Source organism: Mustela erminea, chromosome 13 (assembly GCF_009829155.1).
Source record: "Mustela erminea isolate mMusErm1 chromosome 13, mMusErm1.Pri, whole genome shotgun sequence".
NCBI classification, from domain to species: Eukaryota; Metazoa; Chordata; class Mammalia; order Carnivora; family Mustelidae; genus Mustela; species Mustela erminea.
In genome coordinates, this window is record NC_045626.1 from 13,409,153 (window position 1) to 13,428,746 (window position 19,594).

The 19,594-nt window shown below is 43.0% G+C and overlaps 1 protein-coding gene across 1 annotated transcript in view; it reads right to left on the reverse strand.

Moving 5' to 3' along the window:
- Positions 1-19,594, reverse strand: part of PHLPP1 (PH domain and leucine rich repeat protein phosphatase 1) — a 206,478-nt gene that overhangs the window by 35,667 nt on the left and 151,217 nt on the right. Inside the window, exons 7-10 of the mRNA XM_032311375.1 lie at positions 14,303-14,505; positions 12,451-12,511; positions 9,630-9,725; positions 5,652-5,807 (exon numbers count right to left, since the gene is read on the reverse strand). Coding sequence (XP_032167266.1) covers positions 5,652-5,807; positions 9,630-9,725; positions 12,451-12,511; positions 14,303-14,505 — 516 coding nt within the window. The remainder of the gene's footprint in view (positions 1-5,651; positions 5,808-9,629; positions 9,726-12,450; positions 12,512-14,302; positions 14,506-19,594) is intronic.

Genomic DNA, 19,594 nt, shown 5'->3' on the forward strand with positions numbered 1-19,594 from the left:
TCCAAATTCTGTTCCTGTTTAGTCCCCTTGATATTTACACATGTCCTGAGTCACTAAAACTTACAGTCTGTAATGTGACTAATACTCAGGGGATATTTAATAATCACCATGTATTACATTCGCACATACTCTCTCCCCACTCCCACCCCCGAAAGCAGCTTCTACTGCTTTAACCAGGGATGAAAACAGACCCTAACGTCCACCAACAGCAGGAATCCACGACTCTCCTTTAAAGGGTCCGCTGCGGTTCTGTGATCAGACCGGCGTCCCAGAGCAGCAGCTCCCCCGCCATCCGATGAGCGGGCTGCTGTGAGACAGGCTGGGAGGGGGTCCTCACTGAGATTTCATGAAGAGAAGGGTGGCCGTACCTCATCCGTGAGCTCCGGTGACCCCTGGGGACTATCCACCCCACCCTGCCTGCCCATCTGTTGATAAAAACTAATTATCTGAAACTCCTGGGGGCTTCCATCAAGGAGATCTTTAGCTCTGAGCAAAAAGAGGTAAGATGAGCGACCGGGACAGTGAGATCTAGATTGGAGTACTGCCAGTTCACCCCAGCCAACCAAATCCCGCCCCCGTCATAAGTCACAAAATCACAGCCAACTTCTCGGCAACACACGGTCCATCACATCTCACATCTGTCTACAGTTTTTGAGCTGCCAGTGAAAAGCAAGTCAAAATAAAACTCCAAGATGAATCCACAGAGTAAACTCATAAGCTAACATTGCTGCTTCAAGCCCTAAGAATCTTAAAAAAATTGGTCTCAAGTTTTCTAGGAAGCATAAGATACTACTAAAAGTCATCTGATTTAAGTCAGGTTCCCTTCTCTCCTTTGGTTACCAAATACCTTCTACCACCAGGTAAGGAAGATGAACATACACAAGTCTAAAGCTGGAATGCTTAACAGACAACATCATGTAATTAAAACCATGACACTGGTTTTAGCAGGCAAGATTCAGAGCTAAAGAAAAACTCACAAGGAAGAGAGTCGAAGTTCAGTCTTTTGGTCTGTGTCTAATGACTCATGTTTTTCTGACAGTTCCCTTCCAGCTTCCAAGCACAAGCTCTGCTTAGAGCAAGAGCTAAACCATTTATAACTTAGGAAGACTTGTGTTCAGGCCCTCTCCTCAGTTACATAACCAAAGACAGAACTGGCCACGGTAATTTATTACCACAAAAGAAATTCTTGAAACAAGGAGCACCTATATATTTTTAAGATTTGTGTTTTGGGGCTAACTGAATGGAAGGAGGCCTGAAGCGAGGTTTCATTACTGCCTGAAACTGTTTACCCAGCAAACAGCTCTGTATTCCCAACAGCAAAGGGCTGTTCTTCACACAAGGAGCCTAAATCAAAACCAACATATCGTGTCCCCTTTTACCCTCTAAAACCCACTTTTTATTCTGGTTTATTGTGTAGTTATTTTAAAGTCTGCATTAGACGGCGAGCCCCTTGAGGGCAATACCGATGTCACTTTCAATGCACTGGGGCACACGGCTCAGTGACTTCAATGTCCTGGGTCAGCGAGCTGTTGGCCTGGACCATGCAAGTGAGAACGAAACACAACCGAACTCACCTGCAAGACGCTTGTCATAGAGACTTTGTCCTCAAAAACCGTCTTTCACATTTTGAAGTTCACGTTTTCTGGATTCATCTGTTCCTACAACTGTCAGTTTTGGTTTATTCCTTCCCCCCCCAACTCATCAAACCTAATACACAATATTGCTACATTTTCCTGAATGTAAATTATGCCTTGGTAAAAAAATATATTTTTAAAAAATTTAGATAGAGGGGTGCCTGGGTGGCTCAGCCAGTGAAGCGTCTGACGCCTGATTTCAGCTCCCGTCATGATCTCACGGTTGTGAGATGGAGCCCCATACAGGGCTCTGTGCTGAGCTGAGCAGCGAGCCTGCTTCAGCCTCTCTCTCTCCCTCTGCCTTTCCCCTCACTGTGTGTGTGCGCACGCTCTCTAAATTAAATAAATAAATAAAATTTAGGTGGATTAAACCTCCATCATTTATGTTGTGGAAGGTGGATAAGTAGAAGTAGCAACCACTTACAAACCAGTAAATAGTTTAGTGAAAATCATTATCAAATGTTCTGTGTTTCTTGTCTTCCAGCTAAAGTAATATAAGGATGTTATTCAAAAAGACATCCATCGGGCACCTGGGTGGCTCAGTGGGTTAAAGCCTCTGCCTTCGGCTCGGGTCATGATCCAAGAGTCCTGGGATCAAGCCTCACATCGGCTCCCTGCTCAGTGGGGAACCTGCTTCTCCCTCCCCCACTTGCCCTGCTTGTGCTCCCTCTTCTCACGGTGTCCGTCAAATAAATAAACAAAATCTTCAAAAAAAAAAAAAGCATTCCTCATTTTTATACTATCCCTTTCACATCCCTATCTACTGGAGAGGACCGAAACTCTGGACTCTTCTTTCTGACTCAGAATCATGACTAATAATTACAGTGTTGAGAGGCGGCTATTATGGTGGTTGGAAAACAAAAGCCCTGAAATATGTTTTCTTGAAGAAGTTCATTTGCACCTTCTTCAGTCATTTGCTTTCCCCTCATAAAATAAAGGAGGATGCCTGCTCCTTGTAATTCCCCGGCGTCCCACCCGGGACTCGGCGGCACCACAGCTCCCCTTCTCGGGCCTGCCCTCCTGCTGCCCTCCTGCTGCCCTCCTGCTGCCCTCCTGCCCAGAGCCACGGAGCCCGGGAACACCCCCCGCCCCCAGGTCGCAGCCGGCTCTGGAGCGAGCCGCCCGGCCAGCCTCAGGAGGGGCCGCTGCACCCCTCAGCCCGCACCGCCGGCGCCGCTGTCCTCCCCGCGATGGGGGTGTCCCGCTTCGGAGGCTCAGTTCAGGTCCCTAATTCCCCACGTTGTGCTACTGGACATATTCAGCTCCCACAGTCCTTCCACTTCCGAATTACAGGCTCCGTTGGGGAACCGTCGCGGATATACAGCGCGGGAGGGCCGAGGGGCAAGTGAGCGGCACCGGGTCACAAAGCCAACAGTTGGCAGAGTCACCCGTGAAGGAAGCTGAGGACAGCTGCCCCCCGCAGGGTCTCTTCTGAGCAGGAGCACAGTCTCCCCGACGCCTCAGGGACAGGTTTCCCCACCCGCCCCAGCGCCGAGGAGAGTCCCTGTCTGCTTCCTGATTGCTTCTAAAGAATTAAAAATACACAGAACTGTCCTTTTTCAAAATGAAGAAAGACTCATGATCTACTGGAGAGTCCCAGCGTGATTCCTCTACTCTCTCAGCCACGGGCTTATCAGACTTGGCCAGATTCAGAATCGGTTTGATCTCAGACTCGTAAATCCGATTCTATCACTTGTTTCTGTAGATTCAGTGTAGACGCCCAGGAGAACAAGGAGATTCTCAGGATAAACCGCACCCAAGTTTTGCCCAGTTGGCCTTACAGAAGAAAACACGAGGTCCCAATATCACTTAGAACTGGGCGCAGGGAGGACATTCAACCCTGCAATGGTCCTGAGCACAAAGAACACGTGTCCATAGCTGCCCACAGGCTGTGCGCTGCACAGCGGACCCTGGAAAACAGTCTGAACTGTACCGACCCACTTTACATGGATTTTTCCTAACTTAATATACTGCTGTATATATATTTTCTCTTATGATTTTCTTAACACTTCTCTAGCTTACTTTATTGTAAGAATACAGTATATAATACATTTATAACATACAAAATATTTGCCAACTGTTTATATTATCAGTAATGCTTCCAGTCAACAGTAGGTTGTTAGTAGTTGACGTTGGGGACACGAATTTCTGATTGTGTGGTGGTTGGCGCCCCAACTCCCACGCTGCTCAAGGGTCAGCGGTATTCTGATAGGACTGTAGAAGTAAGAACAATTCTTCAAATGATCTTGAAACATTGCTCTTTTTTTGTCAGGGGAATGATAAAGCACTGGACAATTACAATGTAACAACCCCATTTCCTCACAATTCCATTGTTTCTCTGTAACTATCCCAGTAGGAATTCATTATACCTTGCACTAAGTACTGAGAATAAATGTTTTTTTAAAATGAGGAAAAAAGAACAAAAGGAAAAGCAAGGGAGAACTAGATATGTCCTCTATCCTGATCTGGGCGATGATTATAGGGGCATATATGTAAAAATTCATTGAGCAGTATGCTTGAGAGTTGTACAATTTTTTTGACAATAACCTATATTTTGATTAGGAAGGTTTTTTTGTTTGTTTGTTTTTTTGTTTGTTTTTTTTAAGTATACAGAGGGAAAAAAAAAAAAAAAAGAAAACCCAAGGGTAAAGGTGATATTTAAAATTCCTCAAGTTTTCTTTTGTTCACTAAATAAATATTTGTTGAGCACCCTACTTTATTCCAGACATGCTGCAAAATGCTGAGGATAACACTCTAATTAAGACACAGTCATTGGACACAGTGTTCACAATAGTGGGGACAGAGGGGTAAACGAGAAATTATAACACCCTGCGTGATGAGGATCATGACAGAAATAAGCCTAGGGAGCTTGGTACACATGGTTGGGTGTCTAATTCACTTTAGGAAAGCAGAGCTTTTTTCACCGATAAAAAATAATCACACACATTGAAAGATATTTCAAATTTATATTTTAAGGCAGAAAGAGACCCACCACTGTTTTCTTCTTTAAGAGAACCAGAAAATTAAACCTTACTTTTTTGTCTTTCTCATGAGGTATACTAAAGGTTAAATCCTTCATATCATCCCTAAAGATATGGTCACTCACTAAAAATAAACATTAGCAGAGGTCAAAATGAGGCAGGCCATGGGGCTGTGAGCATTTCTGTACGATGCCCAAGGGCCCTGAGGCAAACTAGATGTTCCCAAGGAAGGTAACGCTCAGTTAACCTAACCCTTTCTTTAAGGGAAGTTCTGCATGTGGCAACTCTCCACAGAAAAGAGGTATCACTGGGTGTTTAAACTAAACTCCCCCTCAAATCAAAACAATGTATTTAACTACTTAGTGACACAAACTATTTAGAAAAGGTTGTTCTAAAGAAAATAATTTAAATGCAAAAGGAAAACTGTGGTAAATATTTGTAAGGACAACTGGTCAGAAAACAGCAACAGCGAGAGACATTAGCAAACTCTAGGAAAACTATGTCTGTCACCCCGAATCACAAATATGTGAAAGCAAGACCAGAGAATCCTCAGATAATTCAGTCAAGATGGGAGCAGCCTGCACCAGTCACGACCAGGTAGCAAACATGGCCTCATTTGATAGCTACACTTCCACAGCGCACACCTGTGAACGGCTCAACTCACTTCCCTCCAGAAAGCAGCAAAATTAATGAGGGACCTACAGGATATCCTACCAAAGAGAGAAGTGGCTGGCAAAGCCATTTTCTTGGTAAATCTCAGACAGATAGTCAGAAAATCCACAGGAAGGGCGACTTCGGCTCAGGTCATGATCCCAGGGTCCTGGAATCGAGTCCCATGTTGGGCTCCCTGCTCAGCAGGGAGTCTTCTTCTCCCCCTCCCTCTGATTCCTGCCCCGTGCTCATGCTCTGTCTCTCTCCCTCTCTAATAGATAAATATAGAAAAGAAAAGAAAATCCATACGGATGGTGGGTCTCATACCATGTGAGACAAGAATGCTGAGGGGGCTTCTAGGACGCAGACAGACGAGCTACTTTACCTGTCGGCCTTCATCAGCAGGTTGGGTGGCAGCTCCAGGAGCTGGTTGTGCTGCACATCCAAGACCTCCACCGAGGTCCTCTCCAGCCTCTCAGGCAGCCTCGTCAGCTGGTTGTGTCCTGCCAGCAGCTTCCGGAGACTACTGTTACAAAATAAGCTGTGCAGGGGGGGGACAAAGACAGAAGGAGACTTACTTAGCGCTAACCTGGGATGAGGAATGGGAAAACGAGCCCGAGTCGAATACTTAAAACGATCTCTCCAAGGAAACATAAATTCATTCTGAGCAACTGCAAAATCCTATTAACATAAGCTCAAGCTTGGAGCTCTTACATTTTGGTACCTTCCATACTGTAAAACAAAAAAAGAAACAAAAGAGGGCAGGAAAAACTATGGACAGGAGTATTGAACAATGCAGGTCTACTTAGTAGAAGAGAGAAAAACAAGTTCCATAGATGACCCTGAAGAGACCAGTCCACCCTTGCCGAACTCGGAAGGCGCGCTTGACAAGGCTGCAGCTTCTCGAGGTAGGGCTCGTGTCCTGTGTTGACGTGGAACACGGGTGTTTGACCCACAGCAGATCCTCAATAAACATAGTCCATCGATTTTTACCTACAGGATCAGCATTAAATAAGGATTCTTCTATCGGTCAAACTTTTACAAATACCAACTGATAACATGTTACATTTTTCCTCATTTGCATTTCACAACCACAATATTTCCTCCTGTCCTCACTTCCCTAAGTCTGTATTTTTTTCTTTTCTCTCTGGTTTAATGTTAGACAAAACAGACCCCTCCCAAAGAGAAGGAAATGCACTTAATTCACTGTTCTCTTTTGCGCCTGGCGAGCTGTTTGGAACTCTGTTGATGTTTCTTCTATGGGAGAGCAGAACCACAACGAATGATGAATACTTTAATCAAATATAAAGTGGCTGGATGACCAATCCCGACTTCTGGGACAGTTGTAGAGAATGAAATAGGCCGCAGGTTTCAGCACAGAAACGTTGGAACTGCGGCAAAGCGAGATTGTACTTTGCATCAGGATCACTCCGGAGGGAGACCTCGGGCACAGGGCTGTTGGAGGACGAGGCCGCCCCCCCACCTCCTGCCCTCCACCCTCTGACCTCCCTCAGGGACCGCCACGGCCAGTAAAACCACTCCACATGATTGCTGAACTTCGTTCACCTTAAATATTAAAACTAGATTGTTCGCTCACAGAGATGGACGCAACCTGTCTCCACGCCGTGATGGCCGGGGCCGCCACGACTGGTGTCTGGCCTAACTCAGACGGTCTGGACACCAACGCGACGGGACCGATGGTCCAGCAAGGTCGTTCGATCACGATTTTCACAGGGGGTGGTCTCTCTAATTCACCTCGACCCAGTAATTCAGGATTTGGTTCACTAATTTTACTGTCTTACTGGGCCTGGGGTACAATTTAGGTTTCAGAAGAGAGAATGTGTTATTTACTATTTACACACACACACACACACACAAACACACACATTTCATCCTTAAATAAATAGATAACTGAAAGATGACAAAATCTTTATCTTGATTATTCCAAATAAAAAAGTGATGTTATAACCGCAGTAGGAGTCTTAAATGCTAATTATTGGACTTAGCTAAATTCTCCTGCATACTAAGCATTCAAATACCTTATTTTCCTTTTTTTTTTTAAGACTTTATTTATTTATTTGACAGAGAGAGAGAGCACAAGTAGGCAGAGAGGCAGGAAGAGGGAGAGGGAGAAGCAGGCTCCCTGCAGGGAGCCTGATGTGGGGCTTGATCCCAGGACCCTGGGATCATGACCTGAGCTGAAAGCAGCTGCTTAACCCACTGAGCCCCCCAGGTGCCCCTACCTTATTTTCCTTTTAATACATTTCCAGTTCTAAATATTAATTTGTTTTGTCAAATCCTTCACATACATTGCTTAGGTAAACAAAGCCTATCAAATCAACTTAAAAAAAAAGATTTTATTTATTTATGTGACAAAGAGAGAGATCACAAGCAGGCAGAGAAGCAGGCAGAGAGAGAGGGGGAAGCAGGCTCCCTGCTGAGCAGAGAGCCCTATGCGGGGCTCGATCTTACTGGGACCCTGAGATCACGACCCAAGCCAAAGGCAGAGGCTTAACCCACTGAGCCACCCAGGCCTCCCTCAAATCAACTTCTAATGAACTGCTGTCTTGCCTGAATAGTAGATCAATGACAGGGCTGGTAGTTTACAACCACACCGCAAATAAGAAAACAGTCCATGCTGTTTTTGTCCCATGTGTCACGCACGTAAGCACACACACACACACACACACACACACACACACACACAAACACACACTGTTTAATCTCTTAACAGGGCATTTCAAATTTGCTTTGAACAAGCATTTGTTAAGCTCCGCAAACAAGCCTAGACAACGCAGATCAAATCTAAGATTAATTAACTTTGAGGAAAACTGGACAAAATATCTGTTATCTTTACTTAATTGTTGGGTTGGTGTACACACCATCTTTGTTGCAGCCTACAGTGAAAACAGAGGCCTTAGACGCCATGGGCTGTGATCTGTTGGGTGGGTGAGGCGCAAGTAGGGAAGAGAACAGAGAAAACAGAAGAAAGGTAACATTCCAAGATTCTTTTCAACCAATTCTTTTCTTCTCATTTCACATTTCCCCCAAAGATAGTAGCCTATCTTGATTTTTGTTGTTTTGTCTTCTGAAAGGGTCTGTCCCAGTGTCACACCGACACACACTGCTATCCACAGGTCACAGCACCAAACCATCGTGATAATGGTGATGGGCTGCCCCAGGTCACCGAACGCCTCAGTCAATACAAAACTCTGAGCAGAAAGCATTTTCAGACAGACTGAAGTTCCAGGTGTAGCATATGGCCGAGGAACAAAATAAAATCAACTGAGCTTTCTAGGGATTGAAATGTAACCTAGATTTTTTTGATGAGATCTACATTCTTACGGTGTTAACCAACAGAAATATAATGCAGGCCACATATGTAATGGTAAATTTTCTAGGACCCACATTAAAAATGGCAAAAAGAAACATAATTCTTACACTTTATTTGATCCGATATATCCAAATTATTATTTTAACATGTAATTAACACACGGTATTAGTGAGATACTTAGCATCTATTGTACATTTTGTATGTTGGCACTTCTCAGTTAGGACTAGCCATGTGCTAAGTCTCCAAAGTCACGTGGGACTAGAGAAGCCACCATGGACAGCACGGACACACACTTATATAAGACACATGGTATTTCCTTCATCATGGAAAAGTCTACAGGATAGTATGGGAACAGCCTACCTTTTGTTATCAATTGCATGGCTAGTCACTAACGTCAATAGTATTTTGTATTGAAATTCACTTACTCGAAGATCTTTGTCTTATCTACAGACACTAGACCTCGTGACAAGGCTGTTACAAATCTTGCCATTCAAGTGAAAATTATGAAATAAAAATAATACACATTAAGACTGGAAAGAGAAGGAAAGAAAAGTTCCTGGACTTTGATTCCAAATTTCATACCAAGAAAAACATAATCTAGTTTGCTTTTTACTATGTTTAATGATCTAATTATCTTTTTTTTCCCCCTGAAGTTATGTTCAAGTAAAACCAAGAGTTATTTATGGGGGAGGTAGACATGTTAGGTCAACAGACAGAAGTGAAAGATTCTGAAAGAACTGAGATTACAGAGGTGAATGTACTGTTTGCTGAGTTCTCAAATATTGCTTATTTAGAAACATCCCCTAAGCACTGCCCTGTGTGGCTCTGGAAAGCCTGGCTGACAAAGTCTCACCCTAGTCTTCACCACATGAAGAAAGTCTGTAATTCAAAGCCACCACATGAGGTAAAAGATAACAGAAATAAGGTTTTAAAACAATTTTTTTTAAGGAGTTCAGAATAACAAGCTAAATTATTTTTTAAAACTGCTTATCTAATTTGCAATCCTCTCACCAGATCTGTAACACTCACCGTGCAGGAAGTTCACATATTTGATTATGGCCAATATCCAAAACTTCTAGCTTCCGGCTTTCGCAAACCCACTCAGGCACGTTTTCTAAGCAGTTCCTAAATATAAGAATATACAATTTTTCCTTTGATTGGAATTTGGCCTAAAATATGGTTTGAAACTCAGAATGATTACATAAAACAAATAAAACTTCAAACGAAATACCAAAGTATAGTGAATATTAATCAAAAGGATATGTATATGCCTTTTAATCTAGTAGCAAGATGAAGCATGACAAGGAAGAGGAAAGAAAGAAAAAGTAGAAAAGAACAGTTATGTCATCTCTAAAGTCTTAAAAAAAAAAAAAAGGTCTGATTCCCAGAATTGCTGTATTAAGCAGGACATATATAAACCTATGCAAGCTTACCAAGAGGATGTCTTATTATTGGAAAAAACAAACAAGTAAACATATATTCTTCCAATTAAGTCAAGTGGCATAAAACAGTTTTATTTTTCCAATTTACATTTTTACCCTTAAAATACTTCTCAACTCCAACAGGTATCATGAAAGCACTGCTGTACCTCATAGATAAAAGGAAAGAAGAGTCACCAGTGAATTGAATGAAACAAGTGAACTAAACTAACGCTGGCTTTATCATTACAAGATCTCATCACTTCTTAGACAAATTCTACTAAAATAAGTGCTACCCCATTCATGCATGGTTAGCTTTTTCTCTTCCTTCTCAAATATGTGAAATGACCAAAGAATATAAAGCGGTATGTACATTATGAGGGCAGTTCTTTAAAAACAGATGAACATTCCATGGAAATACGATGCTTGGGACAGGACTATATCAAAGTGAAAACCGTTGTGATATTAAAGGTGGTGGCATTATGTGTGATTTAAAAATAACTTTACCAGTGTACTAACTTTTCAGTTAAAATACAGAAAAGGTGGCATTATTTTCTTAGTGTCTGTACAGGTACACTTGGTTCTGGCTTTGAAGCCCTGAAGATCAATATCCTTAATTATTTTATTTTATAGAAGTTAACCCCTAAGACATCTTCGTAAGATAGGAGAGTGAAAGTCCCTCTCACTATAAAGAGCCTTAATACATAGCAATGAAACTCTTATCAGTGATAAAAATAACCTGGAACTTTGAACATGAGGGCGTAGTAAACACCATGACGGGTGACAGCTCAGTTCCTGTAGATAACATACTCACATAAGAGGAGGAGGGTGAAATGCTCAGAACTATGTCAGGGGAATCGGGTTTTCTCAGAGAAAGTCTTATAGTTGGGGCAGCAAATGAGGCAGAGAGGGTTACATGGAAGATTCTGGACAGGAGAATTATAAAGAAAGATGGGTAGCATTTAAGAGGCAGAATTCAGGGAAAAGCAAGACAGGGTTTCCAATTCAGTCTCACTTAGGGATTTCAGTGGGAACCATTTGCCAGTTACATCCTATAAATAAAAGGAGAATAGATTTCCTCTATGGCCAACTCTGAAAGAAATCTGTTCAAGATACTTATATAGACCCATGTATGCAAACCCACTGCAGTACTGTTCTTATTTAAAGGATGAAGATACCAGCATTCAAGACTGTTAAAAAAAAATAATCAGGTGAAATCTGACTTCAAGTTTATTAAACAAAATTGACATGAAATTAGTAGCAAATTCGTGAAGCACTATTCGTAAAGTATTTTATAATTACAAATCTCTGATAAAATTGTAATTGGAATAATTCTGACACTTTCTTAAATAATTCTGATTGAGAGCCTCATTAAAATAACTAGGTTTGTGGGGGCACCTGGGTGGCTCAGTGGGTTAAGCCTCTGCCTTCAGCTCGGGTCATGATCCCAGGGTCCTGGGATCGAGCCCCGCATCGGGCTCTCTGCTCGGCGGAGAGCCTGCTTCCTCCTCTCTCTCTGCCTGCCTCTCTGCCTACTTGTGATCTCTGTCTGTCAAATAAATAAATAAAATCTTTAAAAAAAATAACTAGGTTTGTGTATTTTTATAACTAATGGCAAATTCTGCAGCTGACCAATTACATGGCAGTTGTGTTGGACTTTGCACACCCATACAAGTTAACACTTGTTACACTGAGTGGGCCACAAGCTCCCAAGTTCTGTGGTTGTTCAGACAATTTTGGATATTTCCTGTGGAGTTATGGTAAAAGTTTCAGTTTTAGTTTGTTAAGATTATTAAAGTCTAATTTGTATAAATACATGCTTTAAGGCTTCAAGAAAAAGTCTACTATAATATTTGTGGGAACTGGAGTAAACATGACACCTTGCAGTGGTGAATTTGTATAAAAGGTGAGATGGTCAGCTTGTTTGCAAATAAGCTGAGAAACGTGAGCAGGCTGGATGGAGATCCTACTTTGGCAGGCTTAGCTGCTACTTTCTAACGTCTCTTGGCAAGAAGATGTAGGTGCAAAGTAAGAGGGAAGGAAAAAAAATCAAAGATAGCACAATACTTTAAAAATGAAATTCATATCATTTCAGAGAAAGACTGAAGATACGGTTAATTTAATTAAAAAATTGCTGAACCTTCCAACCATATGACACTCAACTCACTAATCTTTCAGGCCCAAACATGGCGGTCAAACTGGTGTCCACATGGATCTAATACCTTGATTCTTCTATTTTCAACTACAGCATACAAACACATTTTAACTAACAATATTTACGTACATTTTTGAGAGGGTAAGTAAAAACTATGACTTTAATTTGTAGTATTTACCATCAAAATATATAAGAAGTTTTTAGGCATAAGCTCAGACAGGATCATCTAAATAACTTCAAGCAGACTCGTGGCAAGCTCTAGGCCTTGGCTTCTTACCTTGAAACATCCATGTAGGACAGATAACTTGGAACTGGGTAAACATCCAATTGAACAAGTTCTAAGAGGCAAAGAAAAAAACACAAAGACATGACCATTCGAGTCACACAGAGACTCTTTTTGTATATGAAACATCATCACTGTGCTTTATTCACCATTGTTTAGGTTAGGAAGTACAATACATCCATTTGTTAAACTTGGAAACTACAGGGAAGTACAGAGAACTCTGCATTTAGTCACAAGATCTTATTCAGAGATCGAACTAAATCACTCCTTCTACTCTCCTACCTTTCCCCCAGCACTCACCGTGGCCCTCTGCTTGTTACGTTTGCTGAACGGTACCTGGAACACGAACTCTATGAACACACTTTGGTAAATCTGAAATTCCTTCCATAAAACCCTATGCATCTGGCTTTTGTCTTTTTTATTCTACTGAAACCATACTCTTGAGGGTCACAGATGACTTCTACTCAAACCTGAAACCCCTTCCTTAAAACTGTATGAAATAGGACACCACCGTCCACCTAGGGCTTCATCTCCGAGTGGCTTCCAGACGTCCTTCTGTTTCTGCGAACACTTGCCCTGTAACTCACCAGTCCGGCGTCCAGCTGGCCGCCCGCCGTGCACCAGCGCCAGGGCCTTCTAAGCTGACTCCGGCTACCAGCGCTCTTCTCTTTCCCTTACTTCCACCGTTGCAGGCACCACCTCTGAACAGATGAGCCTCAAACCAACATCTGTAGTCCTGACTGCAAGCTCCCATTTGCTCCCACGAAAACCATTACAGGGACGGCGATTAACACGGTGGCAAGGGCTCTTCTCTTCTCCCATAAACGCACCCTGTCCACCGCTCTCACCCGAACAGTCTCACAGCATCACTTCCTCCACTTGAGAACCTCCACGGACCCTCTGTAGTCCACGACACTAGCTTCAAAGCGTCACCACCTGACTCCAAGCCACGCATCCCATAACCACTTCTCACCATTGTCCAGTGGCAACCTAGGAGTTCAGAATTCCCTGTCTTCGCCCATCTGCTGTACAGCCACGTTCAGATTCTTTCCCCTTCAATAACCACTTGGTGCCTCCTGGCCATCCAAACCCGGTAACCCTCAGCAACCTGTAGCTATCTGACGTTTGGCTTGTTTCTCCTGTGAGTTGACAATAAATTCATTTTAAGAAAAGGGGGGGGGACACTCCCTATCCTTTAGAACTCGGGCACTACACTATTCATAGAACGAGTGCGTGATAAACAATTGTTCAACCTGCAGTACTAAATACGGATTTTCACTCAGTTTTCTGATAGCAGGGAACTGAAATCTTCACTTGAGTAACACAGGTCCATAAGATCTTTTCTTTTTTAGAACAGTTATGATTTCCAGATTCTGAAGAAGAGAGCTCATTAAATGAGTAAGACTCCTGATCTGTGGTGTCCCTGTGGGTATATAATTCAGGTCTCTCTGAGGATTAGCTCCTTTGTTAGTGGAGCATGAAATCTGAGACCCTGAACAGAGTCCAACATGGGCCTTCCTTTCATTTTCACTCTCCCATATTAAATCATGTTCCAGATTTACTATCCTAGCAGGGTAGTCCAAGAAATAGTTTATTAAGGCCTTTTGAGCAGAGGTCCCAAAGCAAAAGTGGGGGGGGGGGAGTAACTTACCTAAATATCATGAGAAAAATAAGTTGAGACCTATAAAATCTTTCGTTTTGGTTCTTTTATGATTTTTACCTCAGCAAAATCTGACACTTATTTTATTAAACGCGCAAAGTAGAAATCAGAGTGAGGCAGAGAGGATGGCGTGGAGTCAATTCCTGGAAGCAGAAGAGAAACTTTGATGTGGTCCACATCACATACCATTGGAAGCGGCATAGAGAGCTTTTAGGAAATAGCCACAGATGTTTAATGTCACCAGCTGATTCCTTTCACAGTGCAAAACTTCAATGTTGTTGAAAATCATGGCATCAAGATCCCCAAGCTTGTTGTCGCGCAGATCGAGCTGAGTGACGTGCTGGAGAAAGTCCACTTCATCTGCTACGAGTCTCCTAATTACATTGAGTCTTGAGGAGAAAGGACACAGAGACTATAATTAACCGCAGTGCTAGAAATAAGTGACCACACCCTAATATGCCGAGGTAAGGAGAAGCCTCCCTTTATTACAAGTCCTCCAGGATTTCTTTAATCTCTACATCTGGACTTCCTTAACTGGCCAGATTCCTTGGTTATTTTTAGCCTCAACCCCAGGAAGGTCTTGATCCTGACAATATATTCTGAAACCCAATTTGGAACACTTAGGCTGGAAGAGAAGCACATATGTTGATTTTTGCCTTAATTCATTTCAAGAGGGGGAAAAAAAAATCCACTTAATCATTTATTTTCCAAGAATTGGGTTGAACGAACACAAGAAACGGAACCTAGGACAACCTGTTAGGCACATGAGAACTACACTGAATATTTAAGGAAGGAGAGAGGATTAGTGAGCAGGGAGATGAGCAGCTCATACAGGACAGAATTTAAGGGACAACCTGGCCGGGGTTGGGCAGGGGCGGGGGGGGGGGCGGTGGTATGTGTGGAAATGAACGGGAGCCACACACGCACCAGAGGTAAGGATGCAAACATCTGGATTTCCGGCCGGCTTCGGACCAAGGACCGGTTACCAAAACCATCTCCATCATTAAAATACTGCTTGAGGGTGCCCGCGTGACTCAGTCGGTTAACTGTCCGACTCTCCATCTCAGCTTAGGTCTTTGATTTGGGGGTTGAGAGTTCAAGCCCCATGTTGGGCTCCACAAAATAAATAAATTAATTAAAAAAATAAAATATTGCTTGAAAGAACAAAAGCACAGAAAATACTCTGGCATCTAGGATTTGCTGAGAAATTACAAAACAAAGGAGCAAACCATGAGATCAACAAATCTAGGACAGAGCGAGGCACAGGGAAAACTGGCAGAACCTCGGCCACGAGAACTAGCTGAACAGAATGAAGGTGCTGTGGGCGGGTTGCCGAGAAGATAACTGAGTAGTAATGGCGACTAGGAACCAACAGAAGGAAGACACACTTAACTCTAAAGGGGAGAAAAGCAGATGAAAATCTTGATTCTAGTTTGCTAGGCTACCCCCAACTCCTTTACCAGCAAACAATACGAACTCTGTACTTGTCATTACAAAGCCAACAAGTGCTGAGATAATGCACTTGGTCAGAAGAGCATTAACAGGAGGGCGGGAGCTTAGGAAAAAGCTAAAGGTTCTCAGTTTTGAATTCCTGCCCTTTGAAAAAATAAAATAATGGTAGCTGAAAAACATAAAATGATGGCAACTGAATTAGTAATAGTAATATCATAAAGTCACTGAATCACAAGGATCCGTGGCAGATAACAAAGAGTGAGCATCTGTCAGTCTGTAAGCAGAGCGTATGGCTTCTTTAAATGTCCCCAAGAGGATTTGTTTTTTTTTTTTTTTTTTGCTTCCTTTTTTATTCCAGGTTGTGAGATTTAAAAACTGGCCTCAACCCAGCAATTTGCCTATTTCCAAATGCTCACTAGATTACTAGAATATGTACACAGAATCTTTTTTTAAAAATCTCATCTTAGGCGCTCCTGAGTGGCTCAGTTGATGAAGTGTTGGACTCTTGGTTTCAGCTCAAGTCATGATCTTAGAGTCACGATCTCCGGGTCGTGAGGCTGGGCCCTGAGTCGGGCTCCACGCTACGTGCAGAGCCTGCTTCAGATTCTCTCTCTCTCTCTCCCTCAGCCCCTCTCCCAGCTAGTGTACATGCTCTTTTTAAAATAAGTAGATCTTAAAAAAAAAACAAAAAAACTTAAAAGTTAAAAAAAAAATCTTATTTTGGATACAAGACTATAGAAATCGAAAAAAAAAGTCCCATGTTCTTCTTACTTTACACTGTAATTCTCATAATGTGGCATTATCCTCTTCATTCGAATTCGCTCCCTCCTGCAATTTCACTGTGTTAACACTAAAATAATTAAAGGGTTCATTTAATGAGGAGACAAAAGAAAATCTATAATGAGAGGGAACTGTTTAGTTTAAATTGCCAAGTCTCATCAGGATCCAAATTCAGAAGTGTTCAGGCTCAAACCATAATGTAACTATTTAGGATGAACTTTGAAAGAGCAAATGTGATTCAAGTCTCCTTCCAATAGTCCGCAGTTGGCGCGGCCATTTTATGGGTTCCATAAGCAGGCGCTGGGGTTTCCTGTGTGCAGACGGGCCGTACGAGGCAGCCTTATGCTCTCCTGCCAGTCTGCTGCTCGTCACCTTGCACAGGACCTTGAATAAGTCACCTACTGTCCTGGTTAAGCCCATGCCTAATCTGTAAAAGAGGAATCACACCTTCCGTGTCCGACAAGGCTGCTGAGAAAACCGAATGAAGGACGCGCCCGCAGTACGCAAACAACGGAAGGCGGCTGATGATCAGGACGGTGACCCGTGGCTTCAGGTCAGTGAGAGACGAAGAAAACAAGGCACCTGGGCACAGACTTCGGACGTTAGTGAGGAAAATCACGTACGCTTTAAAATATCAAGACCACAAGTATGTGACAAGTGCCGTAACTGACGTACGCACACAGAGAATGGTCAAAAAAGATGCGATGGGGGGGGGCACCTCATCTGAATGCCCAGGGTAGGCGGGATGTAAGAGATACAAATGGGCAGAGAGAGCAGTGCACGAGCGAGGGCAGAGCAGCCCCGAATGAGAGGGGCGCAGGGCACGTGAGAAGCTGCAAGGGGGGCTTAGTCAATGAAAGTACCAACTAAGTGCTTAACTGGGGAACGAGGAGAGAGAAGAACAGTGTTTCTCGGTTATCTGTGGCGAATGAGCTCTGTTCTGGACTTCTGCTCTATCACAGCCTGATGTGGATCTTAACCGCATGTGCCCAGGCACAGCCCAGCCCAGGCAGCTCCCCAGGTGAATTCACCAACTACTAAACGAGTCTATTCCCTGCACAACAAGATGAGTTGCTTTTATGAGTCTACCTGCACACTGCGGCAATGTCAAGTCACTGTGTGTTTCTAAAACATTAAGTCTCAGTATCTACACATATTTCATTGTAGAGAAGTAACAAATAGTTGGCTTACCAGCCCAGGTCAGAGGACCACACTTTCAGTAGCTCTGAACTAGAGCCTCATCCCCAAGGGACGCACAGGCTAGTAGGTTGAAACCCGGTAAGAGCTAGCCAAAGAACTGCAGACTCTGGGTAGGACTGTGCTGGCTTGAGAGGCTACACAATGGAAACAGATGTCTCGGCCAGAGGACAACAGCAACAGCGAGAAGGAAAAGGAAGGGACAAAGAGAGAAACTAGTGTGAAGCAGGAACTGACAGAATGGGGTGGTAGACCACAGACTGGGTCCAAGCGTTTGTGTCTACAGGACCAACGAAGCGATGTTGCTACCAGTAAAACAGGAATCCAAGGGGAGGACTAGTTAAAGAAAGAAAGAATTAAACTGCTTCACAGGGTGTGGTTATGTGTGCCAGTGGGGGAAACCAAGGTGAAATTACCCAGCAGGCACTGGAAGTGGCATTAGTCCCGAGAAGAGAAATAAGGGTTAGAGAAAGACTGGGGATAATCAACATGGAGACAGAAGGCAAATGATGAAGCCCTGAGGGCACCGACGACCACCAAGGCAGTAACAAGCCATCAGGGAGAGGTGTGGGTAACGTGCACAGTTTGGACTGAGAGGAAAGAGGAGTTGTCAAGGATGCCACAGAAAACATACTATCAGAGTCAAAGAAAGTAGATGTGGGAAAAAGAATAAAATGAAAAGAAAAATGATAAATGATCACTTTTAATCTGATATTACATTTTCATCGGAAGGAGTAAGAAAATGCAGTAAAATTAGACCTCTGCAGAAACTAAGTGAAAGTCCCCTGAAAGCCTCCCACTAGCTTCAATTTAAAATACTAGGGCAGAATTACAAGCAAATCTGACCAGATTTCCCCTCCTCCACTCAGCGGCCTGGAGAGAACGTAAGCTGGGCACAGTCATTGACCATGTCGAGTGTTCCTGTCTACTGTGGTATTTAAATGTCCTGCAACTGATCCCGTCTAAAAAGATCCAATTAGAACTAGAAATCTAGGAGGCTCCATTTAAAATGGCTTAAATGCTTTAATATGAAAGTTTTCTAAATCCAAGCAACTCAGAGAAAAATAATGCTAACAATTTAGAAAGAAAGCTTGTTAACAAGAAAGGTAACAAAGTGTTTAATGCCATCTCCTGTGACAGTCCAAAAAGTTCTCCAAGTCAGATAAAGTATTACCATTTGTACTTTTCGAATTAAGAATTCTAGGTCGGCAAATTGCTAACCAACACTTCCCCAGGTGCAAAAGGCATGATTTCTTTAGTCTGAGGAAAGGGAAAGCCAAGTAATCCTTGTTTTTTGCTTTTGTTTTTTTAAGATTTTATTTATTTATTTGAGAGAGAGCAAGAGAGCACGAGCCTGCAGAAGAGGGAGAGAGAGGGGGAGAGGGAAAAGCAGACTCTCCACTGCGCCCTGAGGCTCGATCCCAGGACCCCGGGTTCATGACCTGAGCCGAAGGTGACGTTTAACCGATGAGTCTCCCAGATGCCCCAAGGAAAACAGTTCTTTGAGGGACTTGAATAAATGAGTTTCCAAGGCCAGACATATAAACGCAGAAGAAAAGGAGCAAAAAATGATGCTTTTTATACTGATAAAAGTCAACAGGCCTGAGTGAGGGTCTAGGAACCAACAGAGAAGAAAGTGGGTAGTAAGGCAGAGAAAGAGCCACCTTTGACAAACGGGAGGTGTAGAGTCTAAGAATGACAGCGGCGCAGATTCCATGAGGAGAAGGGAATCCTCAATTAGGTAATAAGAAGGATACATCAAACACACTGGGAGTGTGAGGCATTTAACTCGATTCCCTCCCAAACCCTATGAATGAGGTTCTGTTACTAACCGTAATTTAGAGATGAGAACACAGTTGCAGAGTAATTAAATATCTTGCCCAAGATTTAACATCATGAGTATGTGGTCATCAACCCCTGGCTAATGGAGGAATTAGGGTGGTAGAAAAAGTATCAAATTGGGCAAATTAGTATGAAGGCCTAAGCCTGATATGTTGCTTTGCAGGAACTCAGTTCCATACCAGTCTCTTCTTTTTCCTTAAGAGAAAT